The sequence below is a fragment of the Hippopotamus amphibius genome, chromosome 4 (genome assembly GCF_030028045.1).
Source record: "Hippopotamus amphibius kiboko isolate mHipAmp2 chromosome 4, mHipAmp2.hap2, whole genome shotgun sequence".
Taxonomy (NCBI): Eukaryota; Metazoa; Chordata; class Mammalia; order Artiodactyla; family Hippopotamidae; genus Hippopotamus; species Hippopotamus amphibius.
The window spans coordinates 188,268,096-188,281,510 of record NC_080189.1 but is presented as its reverse complement, the minus strand read 5'-3'; the positions used below and the strand labels follow the sequence as shown (position 1 = coordinate 188,281,510).

Here is a 13,415-nt window from a genome sequence, read left to right as displayed (position 1 = left end):
AAATGGATTAAAATTAACGTGCAATGTTTCTTATAAAACACAGCTCAAATTTTCAAGACAGGGTGTTTTAAAGTATATCCAAAATTCATCACGGGATTGCAAAGTAAAGCGTTGTGGACATAGGATGTGAGGTGAAGAATTAAGATACATAACAACAAAATAGTAGAACACGTACTATTGAACTGTGTTCACTGCATTTGTAATAAAGATGCCAACACAGTGTGAAGAAGCGTGTAAAGATGGGTGTGTGACTAAAGAGAAGAACACAGCACTTGTTTCTCAAGCACCTCAGAGTTAGAGCAGATACAGAGCAGGTGTGCAGGGAGCAGGGAGGAGGCCCAAGGAGGCTGGGAGGGACGAGAGCAGGAGGGCAGAGGAGCCCAGCTCTAGGCGTCAGTATCACATGTGACCTCAGGACGTTTTCACAGGAAACCCTGGGAGGGAACAGGAGTCCTGCTGTGCTGATGGTCACCCCCCTGCCCTCTGCCTCTCCCTTGTCCACACACTCCTGCTCTGGAAGCAGAGACCCTGTGCTCAGTGAACAGAAGCTGTGTCCACCCTGGATCTCAGGCAGCACTCTCCTGCAGAGCCCCAGAGAGGGACCAGCCATGAGCATCTTTATACAGAAACATGCCCCCACCTGCTCATCACACCCTGGGCTCAAGGGGAGACACAGCACCTGTGCTACTCAGAGTCAGGGTTCTCATCTTCACCAACGTAATTCTCTGCAAGTCAAAGATGTAATCCATAAGCACATGAAAACCTTCTGACCATTCCTCCTCTTGATTCCTTCTCCCTGCTGTGAGCATCTCCTGGCTCTGAGGAAGGTGGAATTACGGGGTGACGGCTGTGAAGTGGGTGTCTCATGGTTTCTCCTTCCCCAGGTGTCCTGTCCCAGGTGCTGGTGCAGGTGGTGGGCCCAGGACTATGGAAGACCCTCTACCTCCCATGCTTGGTCTCTGGTCCTCCATCACAGACAGTGCTGACTGCTGGGACTGGATCCCTCAGCCCCAGGGACAGGGCTGGAGGGACTGGGGTTTCGGTTCTGGGAAGCACAGGGTGCATCCTGTCTCTCCAAAAGGCCTCTGCACCTCCAGAGACACATCACAGATTCAGGGGTCCCCGCAGCTCCGTCCCGTGAGGACCCAGGACTCAGCCCTGCGTTCCTGCCCCAGGAGGACAGGGAGAGGTCAGGGTGCATCCAGACACCCCCTCCCTGCAGGGACCGCTCCCGCCACCAGGGGGCGCGCAGGTCACCAGGCAACCAGAGGACAAGTTTCAGGGCAGGTGCAGGGGATGTCCCGGGGGGGTTCCTCTCAGAAGCTGGGGTCTCCCCACGGGACCCTTGCCTCCCCCACAGGCTCCATCCATCGTGATTCCAGGGAGCGTCCCTGTCTCTGAACGTGGGACGTTGTTTCGTGGAGTCAGGTGTATCCGTGCTTCCCCGTCTATCTTGCCACGGGAGTCTTACCAGCTCGTCTCTGCCAGTGTTAGTGCCTCTGTGTGCAGGTCAGGGTTTTCCATCCCGTGGACAATAGAGGTTGGCCGTTTTGGAGGAGCTTTTAGATAAAACATCAGAAAATGATCCATTCCAGAAATTACTGATAAACTAGACTCTGTTAACATTAAAAACGTGTGTCTCACCAAAGACACCATTCAGGAAATGAACAGACAAATGTGCACAAGGAGAATGTTTTTCCAAATCATATATCTGACAAAAGATGGTGTTCATAGTGTATTAAGAACTTCATATACTATGTGGGGAGCCCTGCACCCGTGCACCTCAGGGCTGGGCCCCAGGAGCAGGGCAGAGGGAGGCTGGGGAATCAGGGGCTCCTGTCAGGTTCAAAGGTGACATTATTATGAGCAAACGTGTGCTACGAACCCTCTTCATTTTCCCTCCCTGAACTCCAGCTTCGCACATAACAGGAGACAAAGGCAGCAGGTTGGTTAACCCTCTGTCATCATCATGTCAACACTGAAAGAGGCTGGGTGACACAGGGGCAGTGTCACTTCTTTAGTTTCAAAGTTTTCTTTGTATAAAAGTGTGGTTATTTCTGGTGTGATTAGATTGGGTCCTCTGCAACATGCCATGAGCTGGCATAAGAAAGGACTTTGCACAGCGCATCGTAGACAGAATAATAAAACTTCCAACATCACTAATCAAGGGTCCTCCTTGCCTGCACCTTCCTCTGCTTGGGATGTTGTTATTCAGATTACAGTAAGGTCGTAGGTAGTTAAAATAAAAATATATATACTGCAAAGGACCATTCTTTATATTGTGAGCATTTTAAACCAATATACATAAATTAAGTATGAAAGTATACGTATGAAGTTTTGACACTTGCAGATCTATAAAAGTGCGGATTTTTAGAAATCATCTGAACACATGCTAACCACTTTAATATGTACTAGAAAAATGCATGAGATTTGAAATCGTCCAGCATTTTTTCTTATGCTTAGGAAGTCTTGTCCTGTTTTAACCTGATTTCAGTGTGTCTCATAAACCAGTTGCTGCCCTAACCCAGATTCACATATTGAGTGACTGGCAGGAAAGAGACCTCACCCAGGCACAGAAAGACCACAGGGAGCGTGACCTCCCTCCATCCCCACTTATAAGAGCAGGCCTTCCCCATATGCCAATTTTCCCTCAAGCACTAGGGTAAAATCCAGGCTTGGGCTGTGCCAGCTCACAGCTCTCTCATCAGACAGGTGTGAGGTCTTTGGGAAGGCAGAGCTGTGATCCTGAAGAAGATGAGGCTGTGGGGTCTTCTCCTCTGCCTGGTGACAGCTCCCCAAGGTGAGGGTCTCAGGTGCAGGGCATGGGGGTATGGGGATGGTTGTGACGACAGGTGACTAACAACGATGGATTCTCCCTGTGCCCAGGTGTGCTGTCTGACGTGACACTGCAGGAGTGGGGCCCAGGACTGGTGGAGCCCTCGCAGACCCTCTCCCTCACCTGTGCTGTCTCTGGAGTCTCCATCACAACCACCTATTATGGTTTCAGCTGGATCCTCCAGGCCCCGGGGAAGGGACTCGAGTGGATGAGGGGCATAGATTATGATGGTGACAAGTACTACAGCCCATCTCTCAAGAGCCGCACCTCCATTTCCAGAGACACATCCAAGAACCAGATCTCCCTGCAGCTGAGCTCTGTGACCCCCGAGGACATGGCCGTGTATTACTGTGCAAGCTGCACAGTGAGGGGAAGTCCGTGTGAGCCCAGACACAAACCTCCCTGCACGGGGCCCATCCCCACCAGGGGGGCTCAGGACCCACCGGGCACAGGGCTGAGCGCAGGAGCAGGTGCAGATAGGCTGGGAGGGGGTTTCTGGTTAGAATCCCTGGGCTCCTTTCCCTGACCACCAGCTCTACTACAGAATTTCTGCTGTATTCTAATCTTTCATTGCTGTGGTTTATGTTGCTTTCAGAAAATATCAGATTTACTCAGAAATTTAGCATATTTTTTCTACTTCTGGAAGGAGCTCTGGCAACACCATAATTCTCAAGGTGAGTCTGAAATCCTCCAACCTGGTGAACGTCCTGAGAAACTCCACGCGGTGGTAAGCCATGCAGTGAACCTCATCACTCAGGGAGTCCATGTTTGTAAATTCACACACTCAGTGAAATCTATCTGCAGCCCTAAAGGATGTGGCTGTTGTATTTACAGTCTCACATGGACGTTTACAATGTGACCAGCACTTGAACCACCCAGCACACACACCGTCCCTCCTGAGGTCAGTCAAGCCTCTTCCTTCTTGCTTCAACTCCCAATAAGTCAGCCTCTTGTGATCAATTTACTGACATAGTTTTTGCATTTTTGTGCTATGAGTTGATAATGTCCTCACTAAAACTGGCCCCATGTGTAGGTCGGAAGTACAGGCTAGTGTCTCTAAGCCCAAAGTGCTGTGTTCTGATTGAAGTTGAAAATGTCTATGACAGAAAAAGTTCTTTGGGGCATGAATTACATAGTCATGGTGGTAAGCTTGATATTGACGTTACAAATACAAACATTATGTTTGTAAAAACAATGCAGTCTCACTTCTGGTATTTGAGGCAGCCTTGGAAACTAGGCTTAATTCCAAACACAAGTGGGAAAATGGAAGTTTAAGTCCAAGAAGATGGTGAGCTGGACTGGAAGGAACTCGACGATGAGGAGAATTCAAGTGCAGGGGGTTCCGGCTCCGGAGAATTCTTGCTAAAGGGAGGGGAGGCCATGAGAGTCAGACATCACCTGGGAGACAGCAGGTTTGCTGAATGGGATCAGATATTGAGGGCGATTCCATTTCAAGTATAGGAATTCTCTCTAACCTGTCTTAGCAGATTTCTTGATAAAACTAGGCAAAGATGGACCCAAACCCTAGAAGTCAAGACCTAGTTGAGGAAAGCACTTCAAGAAGCCTGATTAAAGTGTGGTTAAGAGGTCCTTGTCCCCTTCACAGTCAGGGATCTTGTCTTCAATGCCATAGTTCTCTGAAAGTCAAAAATTTTGTCCCAAACAACGTGAAATCCTTCTGGTCATTCCTTCTCTTGCTGGCACCTCTCATCTGTGAGCATCTCCTGGCTCTGAGAAAGGTGGAATTATGGGGTGATGGCTGTGAAGTGTGTGTCCATTGTTTCTCCTTCCCCAGGTGTCCTGTCCCAGGTGCTGGTGCAGGTGGCGGGCCAAGACTATGGGAGACCCTCTCCCTCCCTGCTCGGTCTCTGGACACTGCATCACAGACAGTGCTGACTGCTGGGACTGCATCCCTCACCCCCCAGGGGAAAGACTGAAGTGACTGGGGTGTTTGGGGACTGGCCAAAACACAGTGTATATGGTATCCCTGCAAACATTAGTGTCTGTCTGCAGAGACACAGCAGAGAACCAGTTCCCTGTGACGCCCGGCTCTGTTATATCTGAGGACCCACCAAGTGTTCGTGAGCTACACAGAGTGAGGGGAAATCAGTGGGATTCCAGACACAGAGCCCCAGCAGCTGGACAGGGAGGCCTGCGGGGGTGTGTGGGACCACCAAGGAGGGCTCACTCTCAGCAGAAAATGCAGAGGACCACCAGGAAAGCCAGGGCCCCTATTCTGGAGCAGGTGCAGAGGAGGACATGGAGGGGTTGTCTCTGAATTCTCCGCCGGATGGTTGCCGACCCGGGAAGCTTCATCCACAGTGATTCCAGGGAACTTTCTTGTCCCTGAACTTGATTCATTTTTCACAGAGTCAGGGGTGTCCCTGTTCCTCCAACTATTTAAGGACCAGCTACACAGAAATACTTCTTCATGACCGCGTGTTTTTAAATACGAGTTACTACACAAGATATTAAATGTCTAATAACTAATAATACAAGTTTAAAAGCTTGTATTATTATATGCATTATATATAAATATATATTTCACCATTTATAAACATTTAAGAGCCTGAATAGCTCTTGTATTCAACATCCAATCTTCCCTCAAAGATTCTTCTTTGTCAGAAGAATCTGCAATTCCTGATATTCTGAAGAGTCCAACCCACTCCTGTTTCACACAATGCCTTTCACCTGAATAGCAGGAACAATGTGGTATGTTTGGAAATTAATGTCAGTGTATCACTGGAGTTGTGGTGCGCCCCAGAGGACATTTGGCAGGGTTTGAAGGCGGGAGCTTGGCAGAGACCCGGGACTGGGGAGGGATGCTGCATGGTCTGCATGGATTGTGGAACCTGGGGCCAGGTCTCTCTGTGCTCGACCTGAGTCCCCAGGCTGGGACAAAGCTGACTTGATTGTTTTAATGTTTTCATCTTCCCACCTGTACCTGTATAGATAATAAGTATCTCAGCATGTCCTGTGCAATGATAGTTTACCCATAGATAACTGATAGATGTAAAACATACAAGGCAGATATCAAAATTTTCATTGGCTGTATGTCTAGAAGCCTGTTAGTTGTAATTTTTCTCACCATACCAATATAACCAACATACATGGTGCCAGAAAAGACTGGAACTTCACCAAAAGGTTTCTAATGTGTGCAATTTTTTTGACCTGGGATAGTACAACCAGGAAAGGCCCTTAGTGGCATTGAGAAACAAAAAGCCCCTGAAGCTGGAAAACCTGACTACTGATCAGTGATGCTTTCAGAGAGTAATCTGGATCAAAAGGGGGAAATGTGAAACTAAAAGGAACAAAAACCTCAATTACATCCCGTTAGGAGGCCGGAAGGGGGAGCTCTCCTACCCGACAATGCTAACTTACACCAAGAGAAGACGGATGCTGCCTCTTTTTTCCCAGCAAGAACTCAGCCCATGAGAGACTATCACAGCTCAGCCAATGACACCCATGGACTCTGGGTTTGCTGTCACCCTCAAAGCTTCCTTTTCCCTTTTATAAGTGTGTTTGCCTCTACGTTATTGCTGGGAATTTGCATGTGGCTCACCATGGCTGCAGACCCAAACTGCACGTCTTTGTTGATGTCCAATAAACCCATTCATATAAAGAAATAACTAGCAATCCATTTGGTTTAGCTCAATAATTCACAAACTCTCTGGCATTTATGTTTGTTCTCATGTAATTTGCTCCGCAGGTCACTGAGGTGGACATCTGTGTCAGAAACTGTGCAGAAATTACTAGATCTTCACCAATAGGTATATCACCTCCTGTCAGGAGCACAAAGTTAAAATTAACGTCATCTCATGTCTTGCAGAATTGTGGTGGCCACACTCTCTCTTATAAACAAGAATCTTCCAGGAATGTCTGTGAAGTGAGGACCACATGAGAAGGGAGGTAGCTAGCTGAGAAACGTTGAGTGCGAATGTTTCTCCATCGCTGGTGTTTATGATTGGGGCTGAATCCACCAGCCTCCAGGGAAGAGGCTGGAATGGAGGGGATGTGTAAAAGCTGGTGGCAGCTCTTATTACAGCCCATCTGTCATGAGTAGCATCTCCATCTCCAGAGACAAGTGCAAGGACCATGTCTCCCTGTATCTAAACAATGTGACCACCAAGTACAAGGCCAAGTATTACTGTGCAAGATTCACACTGAGGGGGAGTCAATGTGGGCCCCAACAAAACCTGCCTGCAGGGACACAGAAGGTGCTGGGCTTCAGGGCATTTCCAGGACCCGCAGGGGGCACTCAGGACCAAACAGCACAAATTCCAGACCTGGGAGCAAATACACAGTGGGTTAAGGAAGAGGCTTCCTGTTGGAATCAGTGATTTTCTTTACAGGCTCTCAGCTGACCCCAGGGACATTTCAGGTTTCCTACCAGCTCTAATTTTATATTTTTTATGTAAACACCAAATGAGGAGGTAACATCATGTGTTTGGAAATGAGATATCACCCCTGAATAGGGACATTTCTTTTAAGTTCCCATATATTTATTTTAATACTGACAAAAGGTATATTCTGAGGGTACTTATGATCTGAGAAAGACCAGCACAGTCCAGTCACTCCCTGAGCTCAGCTCATGACTTCTGCCCTTTGAAAGGCACACACGACCTCCACATGGTTATGAGAATCTCCCATGGACAGCTGCCCCAAGGGGTCTTGTTCTCCCGGATGCACTGTATTCTACCACTGGTCATCCACTGGGGTGGACACTGCTGATCAGGGATTGCCCTCATCTGTATCCATGTCTGCATCTCCTGGATGGGGAAGCAGCCCACCTGAGGGATGCAGCTCTCAAATTTCCACATGAATCAGGCAGGATGATAAGCAAAGGGACATATTCCCATCCTAGCACTGCTGGGGCAGCTTCTGGGCAGGGCTCTGAAAGCAGTTTCGGGGGCCATGTTCTAATATATCAACTTCCACGCAGAGAATCCACAAAGATAATGAGAACCTGCTGGACAGAGACCTGAGCCCTGCCCACCCTCTCCTGTCCGTTGATTGTCCCAGGAAACCAATCTCAACACTGACCTGTATTTCCTACCGTGCATTTCTCACTAAGGCTGTCCTAGACCACGAGCTCCAAGCACTTAGAACCCCTCTCACTCTTCCCAGATCCTCCGCCAAGTGCCAGACACCGTGAGGCTCACTAATGAGTCTCAACAGGAATGGCAGGGCTTGAGAGCAGATTATAGAGCTCTCATAGGTTTGAAAAGAAAAAATGAAATGTCATAAACTAGTGAGATGATGCAAAGTCATGAGTCATGAAAGAAATGTTGAGACATTGGGATTAAAATTTCAAACCTTGTCTCTTTCAAACTCTAGGCAAAGGGGATGAAAGACAAGCCATAGTGTGAGCTAGATTTTCCTCTGATGTCCTTGCTTTTGTGTCCTTTGTTTACTTGGAGATTCCCTAGAGTTTTCATAAAGCAGGAGGGAGATGCATGTCTTGCCTTGATTTCTTGCCCTCTTTTGTAGAAGACCCCTGTTGGTGTGGGGTAGGTGTGGGGACAGGTGAGGCATCTACATCCTATGGCTGAGCTTCCTTTTCCTGAATCTGTGTCTTTGTTGTGACCATCCGAGGTGTTCTCAGTTCACACTCCTTATTGGAGACAGAACGTTCATGGGGGAAAAGGGGATGGGAGCGTGGGGGTTCCCTGTGTAGCATCTATACATATGTAGCCAGTCACAGGGAACATGCAGACACCATCAAAGGTGAGCACAAAAGTAAATGAGGAACATTCACACATTGGATACAACTCAGCACTAAAACCAGTGCCTGCCTGATTCAAACACAGCACACACACATTTCCTGGGACAGGGTGGGAAGGGGGTGGAGTGGGAGGGAGGAATTACAGAGGAGCAACGGGAAAGATTTTGGGGTGAAAGATGGAGTCACTAGTTTGGTGTCTGTGATGTTTCCATGCTGTACACACATGCCAATACTTTAAAAAATATACATGGTAAATATGTGCACAGTCTTATATGTCAGTTAGAACTCGACACTACAAATAACCAAATGCATGTACAGAGAAGGAGCTTTAGAGACACAGATGGTGTCACTTGAATGTCAGACACCAATGTACCTGCATGCGCCTTGTTCCTCTACACATCCTCTAGGAAAACACTCAATAATAAATACAGCGAAGGAAGACCCAATCTCATTACACGGAGAGGGTTCTGCATTCCTCACTGGGTACCTCTTCTTGTGGCTTGACGTGGGTTCTGAGAGCAATCGGGTTCAGTGGCAAAGAGCATAGGCTCAGATCCTGGGGCTACCCTCACTACATATGAGATGTTGAAAATGTACCCCAGTCCATCTGTACTTCTGCTTGTAGTTATTCATCTAGAAAATTGTATCTGTGCCTCCAAAATCAGCTGGAATGCACACGTCTGCTCTCAGACACTGTCCTCTCTAAAGAGACCACCCCCACGATTGCTGTATCATCAGAGGACATGCAAATAAGGTCCTCCCTCTGCTGATGAAAACCAGCCCGGGCCTGACCCTGCAGCTCTGGGAGAGGAGCCCCAGCCCCAGGATTCCCAGGTGCTCTCAGCCAGGGATCAGGACTGAACTCAGATGACACATCATGGAGTGTGGGCTGAGCTGGGTTGTGCTTGCTGTTATTTTACAAGATGGTTTATGGAGAACAAGAGATACTGAAGATGTGAGTGGATATGATTGAGGAAAAGAGTGGATGAGTGACAGTGTCCTGAGCAGGAGGTCTCTGTGTTTGCAGGGGACCAGTGTGAGGAGCAGCTGGTGGAGTGTGGGGGAGGCTTGGTGCCACCTGGGGAGACTCTGAGACCCCCATGTGCAGCCTCTGGATTCACCATTAGTAGCTCCTGGATGAACTGGGTCCACCAGGCTCCAGGGAAGGGGCTGCAGTGGGTCTCATGCATTAATAGTGGTGGTAGCACACACTATGCAGATTCTGTGAAGGGCTGGTTCACCATCTCCAGGGACAATGCCAAGAACGTGGTGACTCCACAAATGAACAGCCTGAGAGCCGAGGACACGGCCGTGTATTCCCGTGTGAGAGACACAGTGCTGGGACGTCTGTGTGAGCCCAGACACACACCTCCTGCAGGGAGACAGGAGGGGGACGCAGGAGGTGCTCAGCACACCTCCCTGGGGCAGCACATAGGATTCAATACTTTTGCCTTCAGCCACAGGAGCAGGTGCAGATGGTATTTAAGGGCTGGTTTCCTGTCAGGAGCTGGGGCTTCCTCTCCATAGAGCAGTTCTCCCTGGGGAACATCTCTGGACCCATACTTCTGTGCTTACACATTCACCGTGATGGTTTTTGAAATAAAGGAAACAAATGTCTCAGTATGAAAGGCAGAGAGTCACAGTTAGAGATGCAGATTTTCCCTTGTCTAAATCTCCTCTACATTCAGCCATTGCAAAAGTATCACAGTGGATTTCTTGAGTTGAACAAGAGGAAAACATAGGCACAACACTCTGTGACATAAATCAAAGCAAGATTCTTTTCGACCCACCTCCTAGAATCATGGAAATGAAATCAAAAATAAACAAATGGAAACTAATGAAAGTTAAAAGCTTTTGCACAGCCAAAGAAACCATAAACAAGACAAGAAGACAACCCTCAGAATGGGAAAAAATACTTACCAATGAAGCAATGGACAAAGGATCAACCTCCAAAATATACAAGCAGCTCATGCAGCTTAATACCAAAAAAGCAAATAATCCAATCCACAAATGGGCAGAAGACCTAAATAGACATTTCTCCAAGAAGACAGACAGGTGGCCAACAAACACATGAAAAGACGCTCTACATCACTAATCATTAGAGAAATGCAAGTCAAAGCCACAATGAGGTACCACCTCACACCGGTCAGAATGGCCATCATCACAAAATCTAAAAGCAACAAATATTGGACAGGGTGTGGAGAAAAGGGAACTCTCCTTCACTGTGGGTGGGAATGTAAGTTGGTAAAGCCATTATGGAAGACAGTTTGGAGGTTCCTTAAAAAACTACAAATAGAACTACCGTATGACCCAATAATCCCTCTACTGGGCATATACCCAGAGAAAACCATAATCCGAAAAGAAACATGTACCATAATGTTTATTGCAGCGCTATTTACAGTAGCCAAGACATGGAAACAACCTAAATGCCCACCAACAAATGAATGGATAAAGAAGATGTGGCATATATATACACAATGGAATATTACTCAGCTATATAAAGGAATGAAATGGAGCTATATGTAATGAGGTGGATAGACTTAGAGTCTGTCATACAGAGTGAAGCAAGCCAGAAAGAGAAAGACAAATATTGTATGCTAACACACATATACGGAATCTAAAAAAAAAAGAAAAAAAAAAAAGATGGTACTGATGACCGCTGTGACAAGACAAGAATAAGGATGCAGATACAGAGAATGGAATGGAGGACATAAGTTTGGGGGCACAGGGGGCAAAGGGGAAGCTGGGATGAAGTGAGAGAGTAGCATAGACACATTTACACTACTAACTGTAAAAGAGCCAGTGGAGAGTTTCTGTATAACAAAGGGAGATCAACTCAATAACGGGTGACACCTTAGAGGGCCAGGACAGGGAGGGTGGGGGGGAGTTGTGGGAGGGAGGGAAATTGCGGATATGTGTATAAATACAGCTGATTGACTTTGGTGTAATTCATAAGCTGGTACAAGAGTGTAAAGCAATTATATTCCAATACAGAGGTTAAAATATATATATATATCAGTATAATTTGAATTTAAGGAAATCAAGAAAACAAAACAAACCAAAACAAACCAAAAAACAAATCAAAACAAAAACATCGTCCCCATACTCCGGATCCTGCTCCATCAGTCTTTCCCCGGTTTTGTCCCCTGAAAGCAGCCCTGCGAGGACGAAGATTCACTTTTCATGAAGTGAACACAGTGGTGCATTCGTGGCTCACAGCTCAGCCTGAAACATTCTTTAATGAAGGAATACGAAAGCTTGTTGACAGATGGACAAAGTGTATTGAAAAGCAAGGAGATGATGTCAAAAAATGATGTACTTGTCTTTGCTAAATGTTAATTAAAATAGACTTTAGAGCCAGAGGGCAGATAATTTTTGGCTCACCCTTGTATTTCCTTCTATATGAATGTGAATTAGCCAGGGACTCCTGCACCCCACCAGCTCATATGAAGTCCAGGTCAGGTGCGGGCATCTGTTCCAGTGCAGCTCCTGATTCCACCTGCAGAATAATGGGCTCACCTGGTTCTAGGTGTTCGATGACAGCCCTTCCTCTCCCCCATCCCACAGAATCTTGGCTCAGTTTTCAGGTCCAGACTACAGGCTCTAGGCTTGTCCTGTGACTCTTGTTCATCCTGCTCTAGCTGACTCTCCTATTATCTACATTCAGGCAGGCAGGTTATTTATTATTTAATTTACTCTAGTGATATTATTGAAATGATAGAAGCAATATGGGACTCGGTTCACAAAATGCTATGGAGGAAAGGGCATCTCACAGACAGCAGGTTCTACATCAGTCAGTGTACAGGTGAGATCACTGGTCTGAGGGAGCATTTACCTTCCCCAGACTCACAGGTGTGACATCTCAGGCCAGAGTGGAGCCAGGGTCACATGTACAAGGGTGTCAGTCAGAGATGGGGACTCACCTTGGACTTTCTGTTCCCAGGAGATAAGACACCACGGATGACGCTGATGACAACATCCCACACCCCTGGCAAACCCATTATACAGTTCAGACACGCTGTGACTACCTGATTCCCAGCTCACATCCTTGCAGACTGAGATGCAGATGCTGAGGCTACATCCTCTGTTCCCATAGTCAGACGGGATGGAGCTGTGCTCTGCTCTCCAGCTCTACATACTCACATGACCTCAGGCCCAGTCCCAGCACTCAGGGACCCAGGGACTCGGGAAAGCTGCTTTCAGGTGGAATTTTCAGGGAACCTGCTTTCTGAGGTGGGGGCTTTCCTCTGACCATGACACTCTCATCCTCTGCAAGCCATTCACTGTGAAGGTTCACTTCCAAGTATCGTGCCTGTTGTCTCACCCAGGGTGGTGGGGACTATGTGAACTGAGCTCCCATGTCACTGTCAGACACAGAGAGAAAGAAATAATCACTTCTAGGAAGAGTGAGCCTGTGCACGGTGACCAGGACACAAGCATAGCATATGGGAGGGTTGAGCAGCGTCCAGGAGTGTCTGTTCTCAGTCTTTGGTAACCTTGGGGTTCCTCAATGTCCATCCACAAGGAGGGGGTCCTGAGGTTCCCGGTGTCCCTGCAGACACTCAGTTGTGCACAGAAAAATGCTGGACAGGCTACTGGCCAAGGCAGCCGTGTTGCAAAGATGTCCATTTCATCAGAAACGAACACCTTGTCCACAAAACTAAGTGTATGTTTAATTGTTATGTAAAAATCCACCTCCGGAGCAGCTCAGTATAATATTTAAGCTGCTTCAGATGAAGAAATGCTCACCTACATTAAGTGAGACACTAAAGAATTTGTGAATTAAACATTCAATTTTACCCAACTAACGATTACATAAAGGTTTTGTCCCCAATATTTGCATATCAAGGAAAT

At 47.2% G+C, this 13,415-nt stretch overlaps 1 protein-coding gene across 1 annotated transcript; it reads left to right on the top strand.

Annotated features, from left to right (window-relative positions):
- Positions 1-2,754: 2,754 nt before the first annotated feature.
- On the top strand, positions 2,755-11,753 carry LOC130852039 (immunoglobulin mu heavy chain-like). The gene is made up of 5 exons (XM_057732664.1): positions 2,755-2,800; positions 2,887-3,216; positions 9,434-9,487; positions 9,589-9,896; positions 11,718-11,753. The coding sequence occupies exons 1-5, from the start codon at positions 2,755-2,757 to the stop codon at positions 11,751-11,753; spliced, it is 774 nt and encodes a 257-aa protein (XP_057588647.1).
- Positions 11,754-13,415: the final 1,662 nt, after the last annotated feature.

Bases quoted from the DNA above. Each gene is read 5' to 3' on its own strand.
- LOC130852039 (XM_057732664.1), top strand. From the start codon at position 2,755: ATGAGGCTGTGGGGTCTTCTCCTCTGCCTGGTGACAGCTCCCCAAG. The intron at 2,801-2,886 runs GTGAGGGTCTCA...CCCTGTGCCCAG, and splicing joins CCTGGTGACAGCTCCCCAAG to GTGTGCTGTCTGACGTGACA. The intron at 3,217-9,433 runs GTGAGCCCAGAC...AACTCAGATGAC, and splicing joins CACAGTGAGGGGAAGTCCGT to ACATCATGGAGTGTGGGCTG.